The sequence below is a fragment of the Anser brachyrhynchus genome, assembly GCF_964034855.1.
Source record: "Anser brachyrhynchus genome assembly, chromosome: 5".
Taxonomy (NCBI): domain Eukaryota; kingdom Metazoa; phylum Chordata; class Aves; order Anseriformes; family Anatidae; genus Anser; species Anser brachyrhynchus.
The window spans coordinates 62,526,530-62,541,706 of NC_137699.1; the positions used below are offsets into that span (position 1 = coordinate 62,526,530).

The 15,177-nt window shown below is 45.9% G+C and overlaps 1 protein-coding gene across 5 annotated transcripts; it reads right to left on the reverse strand.

The window, feature by feature from the left end:
• Positions 1–725: 725 nt before the first annotated feature.
• On the reverse strand, positions 726–14,456 carry CGRRF1 (cell growth regulator with ring finger domain 1). Of its 5 annotated transcripts, XM_080594434.1 has the most exons (7): positions 9,232–9,763; positions 9,060–9,152; positions 8,823–8,962; positions 7,344–7,521; positions 7,003–7,150; positions 3,379–3,486; positions 726–2,019 (listed from the first exon to the last, which is right to left on the reverse strand). In XM_080594434.1, the coding sequence occupies exons 3-7, from the start codon at positions 8,884–8,886 to the stop codon at positions 1,669–1,671; spliced, it is 849 nt and encodes a 282-aa protein (XP_080450560.1). In that variant the 5' UTR covers positions 8,887–8,962; positions 9,060–9,152; positions 9,232–9,763; the 3' UTR covers positions 726–1,668. The 5 variants fall into 5 exon arrangements, with proteins under 5 accessions (XP_080450560.1, XP_080450557.1, XP_080450559.1 ...); XM_080594431.1 differs by lacking the exons at positions 9,060–9,152; positions 9,232–9,763 and adding an exon at positions 14,292–14,456; XM_080594433.1 differs by lacking the exons at positions 9,060–9,152; positions 9,232–9,763 and adding an exon at positions 11,644–13,376.
• Between the last annotated feature and the right edge of the window lie 721 nt (positions 14,457–15,177).

Sequence of the window (15,177 nt, forward strand, 5' to 3'; positions counted from 1 at the left end):
CCCACAGACACGCGTTTGATTCCTTTTTGATAAACAGTGCAAACAGCAGGCTGATTCGGCCCGCCGTTTATTCCAGAGTTGTCTATGGCAGGGAAGGTCACTCTAGGTAGACCAGATAAACAGCTCTGCAGACAGCCCATGGATCACTGGCTGGAAATCTGTGGTCACATGCATCAATTCCCAAGCCTCTATCCATCTTTCCAACTAAGCATTGCTCTTTTCATGACCACCTACATCTTCTTCTCAAAGGTGACTTTCAGAACTTGGAAGCAGGATGATGGCAAAACAAACAAACAAACAAAAAAAACAGAACGACAGACGAAATGGAATACCTTGAGCTTCCTTCCCTGTCCTGGAGGTGTGCAGCACCTTGCGTGTGGCACACAGAAGCCAGCTCCAGCACAGCACTGATAAAGGAGCTGCAGGAAAGTGCAGCTGAAGAGCTTGGAGCACGGCTTTTTCTCCCCAAGACTGAGCAGCTGTCCTGAAACTGGATGTGGGGCAAAGCCGCAAGGGAACAAGAGGGAAGAAAGAGAGCAGCTACTCCCCATTTTCTAGAGGTTCTAACAAGCGTCTGTATTTCTATGTCTTCTACCAGCAGATAGGAAACCCAGCCTGTCTTTAGGAGAACTTGGCTCTCCAGCAAAACAATTTCTCAACAGCCATTTTTATTGCTTCTGACAATATACTACTGGGAGAAAGAAAGAAATAACGTTCTGCAATTCTTTAGTTTCTTTCTTTATTAGAGTACACAAATTTCCTGGGAGTATTGATAGAAGAAAACATAAATGGTCAACTTTTCATCCCATCTGACAATGCAAGTGAAAAGAGTTGGAAATTCCCCAAAGCAGGCTACTCAGGTAAGAATAGCACAGCAGAGCTGCCCGAGTAACAACTCCACAGATTAATTAACATTTGCATGGAGAAAAAGTTCTTGCAGCCACTGCCAGCAAGATTGACAGTCTGTCTCAAGAGGACACAGCAGTGGCTCAGGCTTAGAAGTGTCAGCAAGGTTCAGTTCAAGCCAACAATCATCAACAAAAACCTTTCCACTCATTCAAACAGGCTTTGGCTCAGGTCCCTCACGCATGCACACATACACACACACACACACTTTCAAAACTGACATAAACAGTGCCCTGAACAACTTCAACTTCCAGCTCCTGTCACAGTCCAGCCTTCGTCTACAAAATAAATACACACGGGTTTAACAGTGAAGAATATATCCTTTCCTTCATTAGTTACAATCTGTAAAGTGCTAGGTTGCTAAATTATAGTGAATGAAAACGTTGCTCTAATATTTTAAATACAATAAATATCGATGAACTGCGTGCACTTCAACTTCACTTGCAAGTTTTATTCTTTTTTCAGTAAACTAAATTTAGTAATCAAAACAGCCTGCAATAGTACTCCATGAAAAACTAGTAAGAAGTTACAAAAATAATCACATCCTTCAAAGATCTCCTACGCACTTCTTCTGTCCACATTGCACAGATAAATGTAGCGATCCTGTGAGCATATGGAGCGAAGACATATAAGGAAGTTGAAAATTACCTAGCAATGAAAAGCAAAACCCTACAAGTTAATGCTACATATCCTCCCATAAACAGTCTGTTCTCTGCATTTAACCTCGGTGCATACAACCCAGTTCTTCTATTTTCGTCCCCGTTAAAAGACTCTCCCAGGAAGAACATCTTCCAAGACCTGGGTTGATTCATCTTCATCTTGCTCCTTTTTACTGCACAGTGGAAAAGATTCTTGAACAAACTGCCTACACATTGGGCACTGCTGAAAATACCTAATGCAGCCATCACACAGGCACGTGTGTCTGCAGGGTAGGAGTACCCAGTTCACCGGGCCGTTCTGGCACACGACACAGTCTTTACTGTTTTCTTCATGCAATTCTGGCTCATCTTCAGCCAGTCCAGCCTTTTCCAGCAAGCTTTTGTCGATGCTTCTCTCACCTAGGGAGGTATCGCACGAAGATGGCGCAGTACTATTTGCAGACATGAAGAGCTGCTAAAATACACATACACACAAAAATTTAGCAGAATCCAAACTCTCCCCCAGTACCTGAACACACATACGCCGTGCAAGTTCCACTGCAGCAGGTTCACTCAGTTCCACTGGGTCAACCAGGACCGGACTCACTCCCTCTGTGAGTGAAGACAGTTTCCTGGCCTCCAGTGATATGTATTACAGAAGCACAAGAATATGTGAACCACTGGCAAAACATTAAGGAGATGTCAAATCTTAGCTGAATCAAACAGCGGCATACATGCATGAACTTCAACAGAACTGCACAGGTTTCAAACAGCTCAGGTTTCTGTTCCTGGCGTATCATTCTCTGTGCCTTGAGGGATGCTCCTACCCACTCCTACCAAACATATATTCCAGTGAGCCTCCAAATCCACTTCACTCTACCCACTCTGCTCTTCCTCACGTTAAAATTCTCTATTCCTCTCTGTTGTATTTTACGTGAAGCACAAATTCTTCTGGGCATGATCTGTTAATAAAGCCAGCGAACTACCATGCAGACAAAGATGCCCACAGGGAGCACACTACACAACTGTACTACAAAGTGCTGCTGCACAGTTGTTTCTGTTCAGTTTAAGCAGTATTTTTTACAATAGTAACTTGAAAATAAAGCTTAAAGGGGATCAACAGGGAAGTGTATCTAGATCAACTACATCAGTAAAAAAAAGGAAAGGCCAGGATAAGCATTTATTGGGAAAAAATCTATTCTGAATGAATGCTGAGTCGACAGAATTGACTTGGCACAATTTCTTGCTAATCGATATTATACATTATTTTTATTATCATAGTAATAAATTGCCATAGAATCACATCGTCAACTGCCTGACACAGACACAGGACAAAGATGGTCCCACAACATGCACAGATAAAGGAAACTGAAAATGAATAATGAGAACATTGGTTCATCTGATAATGGTCTGTACTACCTTTGTACACGTACTGTGGTAAAAAGAAATTAATAAGTGCTATTTTGAGGCTTTTCCAATTGTAGAGCAAAATAGCAGAAAGTGCTGTTTGAGAGATTAGCAAGGAAGTAAATGTTTTGTAAAGAAGAAGCATTCAACAGGTAGTTAACTTGTTAGTATTGCTTTAACAAGCAGACAGGACTCAGGCCTCCTAGACTAGAAAAAAGTTATTTCTTTAGGAAATCTTGAATATTTTCACACATTCTGCACAGTAACTTTGGCTGGAACTACTCACCTGATAAAATAATTTTAACTGTTACCCATTTCTTTGCAATAACAATACAAGTCCAACATTAATTTAGGTTCCTGAAAGCCCACACAAACTAAACTAAACACCGTTACCCAAACGAAACAAGACTCGGTATACACGGCTTACCTTAAGATCATGGTATTGACCTTGAGCTAGAAGTAGATACTGATATAATATTCTGCAGGAAAGTCTGTAGCTCTCATCAGGAATATGAATTACAGCCACCATTGAAATCTACCAAAAAAAAAAAAAAGCTGTGTTTAACACCTTTCCTTTTCATGGTATGATTTGTATAAAATGGTGAGTGTGTCTGCTTTAAACATTACATGCTTTGTTGTAACTTCTGACCTGCTTATTTCCTTGGACATCCAGGACTTCACCAACATTGATTTCAAGCACAGAGAACAAAATGCTGGACAAGGTAAAGACAGGAAGCAGCACATGGTAGCACTTTGTGGAGCCTCAGCTTTCTGTGCTGGTCCTCCACAGAGCCCTCCCATCGCCAGTTTACAGTGGAGACTCACTGACTGCTCACACCTGATGGAATTAGGCCCCCTACCAAAGAGGCACCTAGGCACATGCAGTCCTCCTGAAGTTTGGTGCTTATACAGCTGAGGTAGGGCTTACAGTCATGCATGAACCTCAGCGACTACCCGCATAAATGATTTCAAGCAGAAGCAGCAGCTCCTACACCCCTCAGAGCACACACTAACTTGTGATGAGCTTCTCCAAGGTGGGAGAGTTGATAAACTGCAGGGCATTTCCTACAGCAACCAAGCCCCAGGTGAATGCTTTGGACCAGATGATCCTGGAGGCCTTTTCCTACCTTACTGATTCTATAAATGCATGCACTTCGGTCCCGTACAACGCACCCTGCTGCATCCCAGGGTGCCTTCAGCACGAGACATGACACTGCCAGCTGAAGGCAGAGCACAGACTCACAGGGCAGCACGTAAATAGGCTTCTCCACCTTCTGTCACTTCTCTCACAAACGCACAGACCATAGTTTTCAAGACTCTGAGAAGCATCGAGAAGCATCACTGATTGGCTTGTAAACTGAGTAGGCACAGGACAAATTTCACTGAAAAGGATTATAAAAGGACCCCGTGGGCTGCCTTTAGAGTCGCTTTGCTGAAAACAAAAGCAATATAAGCTTGCATGCTGTGTCTAACACCCCTTGCCCTGCCCAAATTATGTAATAGCCTCTAAGAAGCTGAAGAAATAATGAGATTCAATATTACTGTAGTTCTCAGAAATTGTCAAAAGAGAAATGAAATATAGCAGACAGCTGCTTTGTTTAAATAAATAAATAAATGCAAATCAGACTCGCACTTCAAAATCTACTACATGGCTAATTACATACAGAGTTCAAATATATACGTACCTATGCATTTATACTGAATTTACTATCCTCCTTGCATAAGGTCTTTTTTTTTTCTAAATCACAATGCCTCAAAAAAATTCGTAAAGCTTAGCACTAGCTTACTTCTGGAACCTGAAAGCCATCAATTCCCCATTAAAATGATGGATTTTGTGTTTTGATAATAAGATTTTAAAAGCTAACCATTCTCGGTGCATTTGTATTATGTGATCCCACCAGAAGTGCTTTTCCAAGGATGATGCATGTCTTCAATTCGCTGTTTGCTCGGACACCTAGGCAACTTTCCGAACAGCGATTAGAACTAGTTCACAACACAAGCGCCTCAATCTTCAACTTGTCGTCTCCTCTGGTATCCTATCCCACAGCACAGAAACAAATACTGTGATACTACAACCTAGCACAAATCCAGTGCTGGTTCATAGAAGCACAGAATGGCTGAGGTTGGAAGGCACCTCTGAAGATCATTTGGTCCAACTCCCCTGCCTTGCAGGATCACCTAGAGCACGTTGTGCAGGATGGCATCCAGGTCGGTTTTGAATATCTCCAGAGCAGGAGGCTCCACAACCTCTCTGGGCAACCTGTCCCAGTGCTCTGTCACCCTCACAGGGAAGAAGTGCCCTCTCATATTCAGCCAGAACCTCCTGTACTTCAGTTTGTGCCCGTTGCGTCTTGTCCTGTCGCTGGGCACAACTGAAAAGAGTTCAATTATAGCTTACCTCTCCTTTGAGCACCAAGTGTTTTCTCTGTTTGTAAATAGTTGCATGTCATAATCAAGTTACTTTTCAGTCTTGTTTTATACACGCAGCCCAAGATCTTAAGTCTTCAACCACTTTAGCCCTGCTGTTCTTCAAATCATTTCTGTACTTTTTTTCTATTGTCATGCTAATTCTATGGAGCTAGAAGAAAATTCCAGCACAAAACCACGCAGGTATGATCTGAGCACAAATACATTCAGGATGAATGTTAGACCAGCCAGAAATGAGAAATAAGGTTCTGGATCACTGTCTGTCGTGAGAGAGACCAAAAACCAGCCAACAAACAAAAAAAACCAACACAAGATGGAGCCTGATGCATCGCTATGAGAAACCATATCCCTTGTGCTATTATCATACTTGTCACAATGGCAAAGATGCCTTTCCACGGTATACTTATATTTTACTAGTTTGTTTCAGCATCAGATCCAATTTTGACATTTGTCATGCAAGTTCAGGTGGATTTACTCCTTTGACCATATTAACAATTTCCAGTTGTGTTCCTTTTCTCCAACACCAGGTGAAAAATACCTCCCTTCACTTTCTTTCTAACCCTTTCTTCTATATTAACGAGCACAAAAAAAAGTAGCATTACAAATTCACTTCCATGCTAATGCCAAACACATTCAAATATTAAATATTAAACTGAGCTGAGCTCTAACCATACATGCATGTACCAATCTGGGAAATAGCCGGGGGAAAAAAAGCCTCTTGAAGGGGGACAGGAGGGAGGAGGGCAGTCCAATTGTCAGGTGACAAGAAGCCAAGGACAGGCATCACTTGGAAAGGGAACATACAAATTTTCTTAGGTATTTGTGTGATCTTAATTTCCAAGCAAGTGTATGGAAAAGGGTTCTGCAGGTTTAGGCAATTCACTTCCGAGTTTATTGGTATTATTGCTCAAGCAATTAGAGCTATCAAATTACCAACCAAATGAAAGGAAAAGATGAGGGATAAAAGCATGTTCCAAAAAGAACAAAATTCAAGCATGAGTTAGGAGTTTAAAAGAGATGTGACAAGGAGAAAGTTGTTTTGACCCTATTAGGAGGAGCTGAATCTCTCAAGTCAGTTTAGTGCAGGACCTTCACTCCTTGCTGCAAACGACCTGAGGTGGCTACTGAGACGTAACGTACTGCATTACAGACTCGGGCCTGACGCAGAAAGGTAACATCCATGTTCTTAGCGTTCCAGTCAACAATTAGCTCAAATATCTGTGTCAGACACAGAAAAAAAAATCTGTCTACTTTGCCAGCAGCAACCTGAAAGATTGTATCAGCACAAGAGCTCCACCACAGGTTTGTGTAATCAGAAAAATCAGAACAGTATCTTAGTAACCTCCCCCAACTCTAGTTTATCTGGCCACAGGGCCTTCCACAGAGGAGACCTTTAGCAGACAGAGCTTAGAGCTTTGTGAAAACCGCAAGCGTCTTTTGAATGGCACACATAAAATTTTATACAACAACTATCCTCACTCCCCTGGAGTCATCAGTGACAAAATTAGGGACCAAATTCTAGGGGACGGAGAAAACAAACTGTTTTATTCAAGCCTAGATTTGTCTCCTAAAATATTCAGTGCTTAAATACAGTGACCCTAAAATATATTCCTAAATTACTTACAATATCATATATTTCCCTGTCTTCTTCATCAGCTAACGTCAACAGTGCAATCAATGGGTAGCGAGCTCTAGGCACTGGGCCAAAATCGACAACTTGGGCGTCTTCCGGTAACTGACAATATTTTTCTTCCTTCTCATTTTTCTTGATGCTTTATTTGGGTCAAGGAAAACAATCAGTGTCAGTGCAATTGTAGATAAATGTGACGTATGCATAATGAATATTTTTCATCATATTTGTTCATAAATACACCGTGCCAAGAACTGCCTAATGCTCACAAGCCTCAACTCTCCCTGTGCCAGTAAATTAGCATATTTTGTCAAAACAATTTTAAAAAAGGATACAAGTACTGTTGTCGATAGAGGTATTCGTTGTATAGAGCATCCTCTAACGCCTGAGGAGTATTTATTCTGAAGCAGTAGACGTGTTTCTGCAACGCTTCATGGAGTTTTTGCACATTACAGCCCCAGTAGCAGGTAAGAACACAGTCTTCCAGACAGTCAGGTGTCAGCATTATTCCCTCTTTTAGAAAGGGGATAAGGATTTCATTAATTCCATTAGCTCACCTTTGTTCACAAACTCTGGAATTACTAAAGTAGGTTCTTAAAAGGCAACAAGCATAAAACAACTTTAGTGTCCAGGATTTTAACCTATTCTTTAAAAACTTAGGCTAGGTTTGGTGCTTATGGAAGCCAATGACGATGATGAAATGGTTGTGAGGAGATATAACGGTTGATTAAGCTAACAAAAGCAGCACGTGCATTGTATGAAGAGTAAATTTTAACTTCTGGTAACATTTTACATGCAAACTGGCAGACCCAAGAGCATAACCTCTAGCCCAAAGTCCATTCCCTCTTCAGACAATGGCATTAATTGGATCACTGGCCTACAACACCTGCTGCGGTCACGAAGAGTAAGGCGCTATTGATCAAGCAGAGGGACGATAAAAAGAGGATCTGTGTGCTGCACTTCTTTTCCAAAAACCAGCTATCCAGCACATCAACTTCTGAATGCTTACTGCACAAACAGAAGCACAACTCTTGGAAAGTCCCACCAAATTCAAGTGCTCAAACAGCCTGAAAAATCCATGTTACTTGAAGATTAAGTTGAGGATTTTTCCTTTTATTTATTTTCTTTTCTTTCTTTTTCCTTTTTTAGTTTGGGGGGAAGAGGGAGATGAAGAACGTTCATTAACTTCTGCAGTACTTTTCCCATTCATAGGAAGGCTTCACATCTGCGTTGGTGGAAAATGCCCAGACTAGCTTACTGCTCCCAACAAGGCAGAAGTGCATGAATTTTGCTTCCTGTGTGGGTGATTTCAAGGATGTTAGGGACTACTTGACTCTGATATACAAAGATATTTCACTTCAGTTTCCACTGAAACACAGATACATAGACATATATATATGTTTATATATTTTAAAGCTGTGCGCTTCCAAACATCACTGGAGATCTGAAGTTTAATTTTCAATTGGATGACATATTCTATGATGAATTCTATGGAATTCTACAATTCTGTAAAGTTTACCAAGAAATGCTCACAGTAGCTGGCAAGCTGCAAATGTTTTTATTACTTAAAATCTGTTATAGCAGGAAGTGTTTCATTAATAAGAATTAAACCGTGCTAAATATCCAAATATTTCACTTTAAAAATACCACATTTATGAACTGCTAAAAAATGATTTTTTCTATAGCAACGATGGGAGGAAGCACGTTTCTAAAGATCTACTGGTAAAGGAAAAGGATGAGAGCACGAAATACGGATAGTACTATATTTAGGAACACAAACTAACAAAAAATAAGCACATCAGAAACCTACTGACTTGTCACTGAAGCTGTGCCGGGATGTGAGATTTCTAACCCAAAAGGATTCTTCACTTGTCTCATCCGCTTTTTCAGTACTCTCGTGCTGGATTCTGTTTCTTCCGAGTTTCTCAGAATAACAGGAACGCCCAAACCAAACCTAAGGAAGAAAAAAAAGAACAAGCAGGTTATGCATTAATGCTGGCATGTTTGACTTTTTGTTCAGCTCTAAGTTACAAGCAGCACAACAAATGGACCTAGCTTTGAGGAATGTGTTAGGGTGCACGCGTAATACAGCCTGCCGATCCAACCCCAGCTTTGTGTGGCAGAAGGTAGGCGTCTTCACAGTGCTAAAAAATAACAAATAAATATTTAGAGGGGCTATATTCTCCAGTGGCGAGATACAAGCAATATAGTTTACTCCTGCACCATTTCCGCGGTGTGTAAAATCAGTGAGGATGGTCGATGCCCTCTAGTGGTACGCGGCTGTCCAAGGTTCTCTCCCAGCTGACGCCCTGCAGAGCCACTGGCCGGACAGAAATCGCTGCTTGCAGAGGTGGAACAGACTGCACGGGCTGGGTGCTCGGTAGGAAGACCTCAGAGTAAATCATCCAGCCCTAAGGTACACCCAGCTGTAACCACAGCCAGCGAGATGCTTTGAAGGAAGATTAAGATCCCAATTTTCCACGTTAACCTTGATTACAAGATGCTGATATTAAATCTGGGGTCTCCCAGCCTCTGCTTTGAGCCAGTAACCAAATGCAAAATAGCCCAGACTCTGAATCAAAGCTGCAATCTAAGACCCCTTTGAAGGAGAAACTAGCATGCTAGAAACGTCCAAGGGGTGGTTTGCCTCTAAAAGGATAACTTCTAAAGCTTTGCTTCATTTACTTAAACATTCTGTGGATCAAATGAAAAATCAAAGAAGCCAAGAGGGAATACTTCGGATGACCTTTAAGGCCCCTTCCAACCCAAGCCGTTCTATGATTCAGGATGATTTCTGACAGCAATTAAAAAAAAATAATGAGGTTTTCATACTGCCCAGGGCCTTTAAGGGAGCTGCCACAGAAGATCAGGATCTACAAACCGAGCTCTGCAGAATACTTCTTCTCACTTGGCTAAAAATAATTCGATTTTAAGGTGACAGCAATAACGCTCGGTAACCAAAGGATAATTAGAGAAACCGGCCTAGATACGCAATCAGAGGGCTGACGACGCGCAATCACAGGCTGAAGAGGTTTTTGTAACCGCATCCCTCCAGCCCTGTCTCATTAGCAAGGCAGCAGGGAGAAGCTGTGGGGGTCCTTTGTTAATGCATTTTAGCAAACAGTTATTAATTAGCTCAGGCTGTCCTTCCACGCATTTGCGCTGTTGCTGCCATCACCTGCGCTGTTCGAGCAGCGGCCTCTTTAACGGTTCGGAATTTCGGTTCGTGCAGCCAGCAGCGTAGCGGGTGCCGGAAGCATCGCCTCTGCCCTGAACCAACCATTTCCATCTCACAGACTGAACCAGCAGCTGTTACAATAAGATGGATCTTGTATCAGCGACCCCAGCTGAGAAGGGCACTACCAACACCAGCGTAAAATCTGTTTGAAAATTGGTAATTTCACATACGATGCAGCTCTGAGCCAAACAGACGATTTTTTGGCTTTACTGCTATGTTTGCCCTGGTTTTAAAATTGTTTTGGACTCCTGGGTGTCAAACCAAGAAGGAAAGCCGAGCTTTTACTGACATTGAGCCCTGAAAAATTGCCTCTTAATTCACGTTGGAGGGCGCTCTGTGTAAGGCTAACAGAAAAACATCAGTCAAAGGCAACATTCAAACTGAGGAAACAAAAAAATATCTCAAAGCCATCCCCAACAGCACCAACCTGTTCCTGGCAGCCTTACAAATATTTCCCTTCATCATCCGACGTCTTGCCTGAGTGCCACAGATACACCAAAGGGGAAAAAGAGGTGGTAAAAAAGAGTCTACTTTCATTATTCCAACTCTGAGAAATTCCTTTGGCTTGCTAGACTGCTGGTCTATCTAGATGGTCTAACACAGGGTGCTCAGCCACGCTCAGTTTGTGCACGAGGAGGGGCAAATCTCTCACCCGATGCGATCGAACAGCCAGGCTGAGTTCGCTGGGGCTGTAACGAAGTTTAACGTCTTCCAGTGTAACATCTTACTGAGAAAGAAACCAGGTGCAGCAGCTGCTGGGCTTGCTCGGTATCTGAGGCTCAATGGAGCTAATCTCTCCAGCCACACATAAAGATGCCTCCTGTTTTGTACCATCTGGCCCATCCTGAAGTACAAACCCTGCTCTTTGGAAACTTTCTTCGCTGGGCGAAAGCGACAGGATAATCACCATGAAAAGCAGCCACAGAAAAAAAGCCTCCAGCACGGTTTTAGCAGCAGCTGAAGGCAAAAAGCCCTTTCTGCTCAACAATAAGGTACAGTGCTTCTGTACATTTTCAGGCAGTACTCAGTGCATGAAGGATGAATAAAGTTTTTATTTTACCATTTAACTTTCAATCAGCCTAGATCATTAGCTGGTCGAGGGGACAAAGAATTTCTTTAGAGCCAGGCTCTTGCAGAAAAGACACGTAGCTCCACCAGTTTTGTTCACGAGTTAATTTCTTCAAAGAGCAGTCCGACTTGGAAAAGGGGAGAAAATACAATGGGAAGGGCTCAAGGATCGAGGTAAGGACAGGGAGATCGCTCAACAACTATTGTCACAGGCTAAACAGACTCAGCGTTGGGAGATTAATGTAATTTATTGCCTATTACTAACGAGCTAGAGCAGGGAGAAACTAAAACAAACTGAAGACATCTTCCCCCCATCCACCCTCTTTTACCTCCTTCCCCTGAGGGGCGCAGGGGAGCTGCGGTCAGTCCCTGCCGCTTCGTCTCCTCCTTCACGGTCACTCCCTGCCCCTGCTCCCTGCGGGGTCCCTTTTGGGGCTGGCTCTGATCTGATTTGGGGCAGCTGCTGGGCTCTGCTCACAGAGGCCAGCCCTGCCAGGTAAAGCCGAGGCAGCAGGTACCGGGCACCGTCCTGCTCAGTAACCCACTCGTATTCTCTAAGCACGGCCCCAGGTGTCCAAGGGCTGGCCGTAAAAACAGACGCTCTTCGAGTCAGTGCCTGGTTTTGCAAATTAGAGCATCAGCATTCCTAAGCAGTTGGTGGCTTTCGGGCTGCCTGCCACCGCCACGGACACATTTATAAAACAGGCTGGTGGCTGGTGCTGGAAACGATGGGGGAAGCAAAACGTCATTGCAGCAAGGATCAGGTATTCACACGATGCCGCGTGCATTCGTAGCGCTCTGCGCAGCAGGGCGTGTACCACGTTGTTTTCATGCGTTAGGAGGTTCGAGGGTGTTTCGGCACAGGTGGAGCTGCCGACGAGCTGAAGTTGGCTGGGAGCTCTTGGTCTTGTGGCTGTGGTATAGCAGAATTCAAAGGCAGCCACAAATATCTCCAAAGCTGGTGCTAAACTCCATGCTGCTGCGCTTATTCAGCTAACAGGCTAGGTTGGGCACGCTTTGGGCATATTTACACCGTATCTAGTGCAGATGCACCCAGAGTTTATGATGGCAAAACAAAAATGCACCCGGACAGCCCGGCAGCCCCAGAGGCATCAATGGACACGTGCACAAATGTGAGGATCTCCGGCACGCCTCTGTACCCCGAGCGCAGCGAATTGTAGACATTTTACAGCAGGGACTGCAAAGCACATCGCTAACAGTAAGCTGATTAAGCTGAAGTGGTTTTGGATATACGTGCAAGAGATTCAACTCCTGATTTAGTACCATGATTTAAACGATCATATTTCTAAGAACTGATGAAGTGAGAAAGGTTAAAGTGGAGAGAAGCGGATGGCAATATAATACTGCCAGCGTGCAGTGGGACGGAGAGGATTGTGAAAAGGATTCCCGCCGCCTCTGCGAGTAAATAACGAGGTGGAGCTTGGTCCAGCAGACAGACAACACGACGGCCAGCCCTGCCTTCCCTTCCACCTGCCCAACGCTAGGGGAGGCAATGCAAAACAAGAACAAAAACTTTCCACAAAGCACATCTGAAAGATCAAAAGGTAACTGCATTCACACCGAGAGCAGCAGATGGCACACGTCTGAGGCGGCAGCAGCAGCTAACAAAGCGGTGTAAACAAGGAAAAGTCAGGCAGAGTATTTATAAGCTGCCAAAAGAACAAGCAGCGACAGCTACAGCAGCTGTAATTCAAAGAGAGACAAAGGGAGGAGAACACCAAAGCTCAGCAGCACTACGGATATCAATGTGAAGCCAATAGGAGGAAAGGCAGTAACTCAATTTTATTCTCTCCAGAAACCGCACGAGTGTGGCGTATCCCCAATTATTGCATAAATTACTTTGATCGCTAATCGATGCTCCCCGCTTGGCGTGTGTCTGTGTTTACATTCAGACAATTCCGAGCCAGCAGGAAACCAAACACAGCAGTGTTACGGACGGACATTTGAGGACAGACATTTGAGCACTACGCTCAGTGCTGTCCTTCCTCACCACCTGTACTCATCACAACCCCACTTCTCTGGCCACTTCCAGGCCCCACGCACCCACCCCACGGCCATCCCACACCTCCAGAACACAGTCCCCACAGGGTACCAGCTCCCATTACTCCCCTCCCGCACCGTGCCACCCCATCACCTGGCCAAGTGCAAAGTCCTGCACCTGGGTCAGGGCAACCCCAAGCACAAACACAGGCTGGGCGGGGAATGGATTGAGAGCAGCCCTCAGGAGAGGGGCCTGGGGATGCTGGTCGATGAAAACCTGAACACAAACTGAACTGTAGGGGTTGGAAGGGACCTCTGGAGATCACTGAGTCCAACCCTGCTGCTAAAAGCAGGTTCCCTACAGCTGAGCAGGAAAATGTCCAGCCCAGAAAGCCAATGGTATGCTGGGCTGCATCAAAAGCAGAGTGGCCAGCAGGGTAAAGGGGTGTGTGGGGGGGTTCTCCCCCCTGAGCTCTACTCTTGTGAGGCCCCACCTGAGGGGCTGTGTTCAGTTCTGAGCCCCAGCACAAGGAGGACATGGACCTGTTGGGGTCCAGAGGAGGCCCCGAGGATGCTCAGAGGCTGGAGCCCCTCTGCTGTGGGGACAGGCTGAGGGAGCTGGGGGTGTTCAGCCTGGAGAAGGGAAGGCCCCGGGGAGACCTCACAGCGGCCTGCCAGGGCCTGAAGGGGCTGCAGGGCAGCTGGGGAGGGGCTCTGTGTCAGGGTGACAGGACAAGGGGTGACGGATTTAAACCAAAAGCGGGTAGGTTTAGGTTAGATACGAGGAAGAAATTCTTCACAGCGAGGCCCTGGCGCAGGCCGCCCCGAGGAGCTGTGGCTGCCCCATCCCTGGCGGTGCCCCAGGCGGGGCCGGACGGCGCTGGGGGCAGCCTGGGCTGGGCCTGAGGGGCTGCGAGGCCCTTCCCACCCCCCCCCTTCACCCGGAGCCCCCCCCGCCTCGCCCCTCCGCGCTCACCAGCCCAGCACCAGGCCGCTGGTGACGAGGAAGCAGGCGAACACCACGGCGATGTAGAAGAGCGGCGAGTACTCGTACAGCGCCACCAGGAACACGGCGGCCATCGGGCCCCTCACACACACACACACACCCCCCCCGTCACCCGCCCCGGCCCCGCGCCGCGGCGCATGCGCGGCAGCCGCCTGAAGCCGCTGCCCGCAGCCTGCCCGCGCACGGGCGGGGCCTGCGTAAGGCTGCGCAAGGTGCGCGGCGCTGCGCAGTTTGCGTAGCCCGCCTGCAGCCGGGCCCCGCGGCGCTTCCCGGTTCTCCCGGGGGGTTTTAGGGGGCTGCGCAGCGCCCTTGGCGCGCTGCAATGAGTGCGACCTCCCTGCGCGGCGCCCCGTGAGGAAATAGCAGCGTAGGGAGCGTAATATAGAGCGTAGGGAGGTGAATACACGTAATAGAGCATAGGGAGGGAAAGGGACGCAGCCGCAGCTGCTCGGCAGCCTTCCTCTTCTGTGGCGCTCGCTAAACTCTGCCTGAAAACGTGCCGTTTTGTCCTGTGGGTCTGGCATTTGTTAGTATAACTTCTCTTCACCCTGGTTCAGCAGGCAAGAGGATGACCCCTTTAGCAGCCGGTGCTGCGGCAGGTCTGAGGAGGCAGCGTTATGGCAGCCGAACGTCGCAGCAGGGTGACAAAAGCCAGATATTTCCCCCGGCTGCCGGCCAGACGGCCGCCAGCAGCCTGTTATGGAAGAGCGGCGCTGGTGCTCGCGATTTGCCAGCTCCGAGTCCTGGGTCGCGTCCAGAATCACACTCAACTTGTATAAAAAAAGAAGTTTTCTGAGGGGCAGACATTACTGAGCCTCACGCCTGCCTTGCGCTGGAATTTTCTGAACCTTATTAA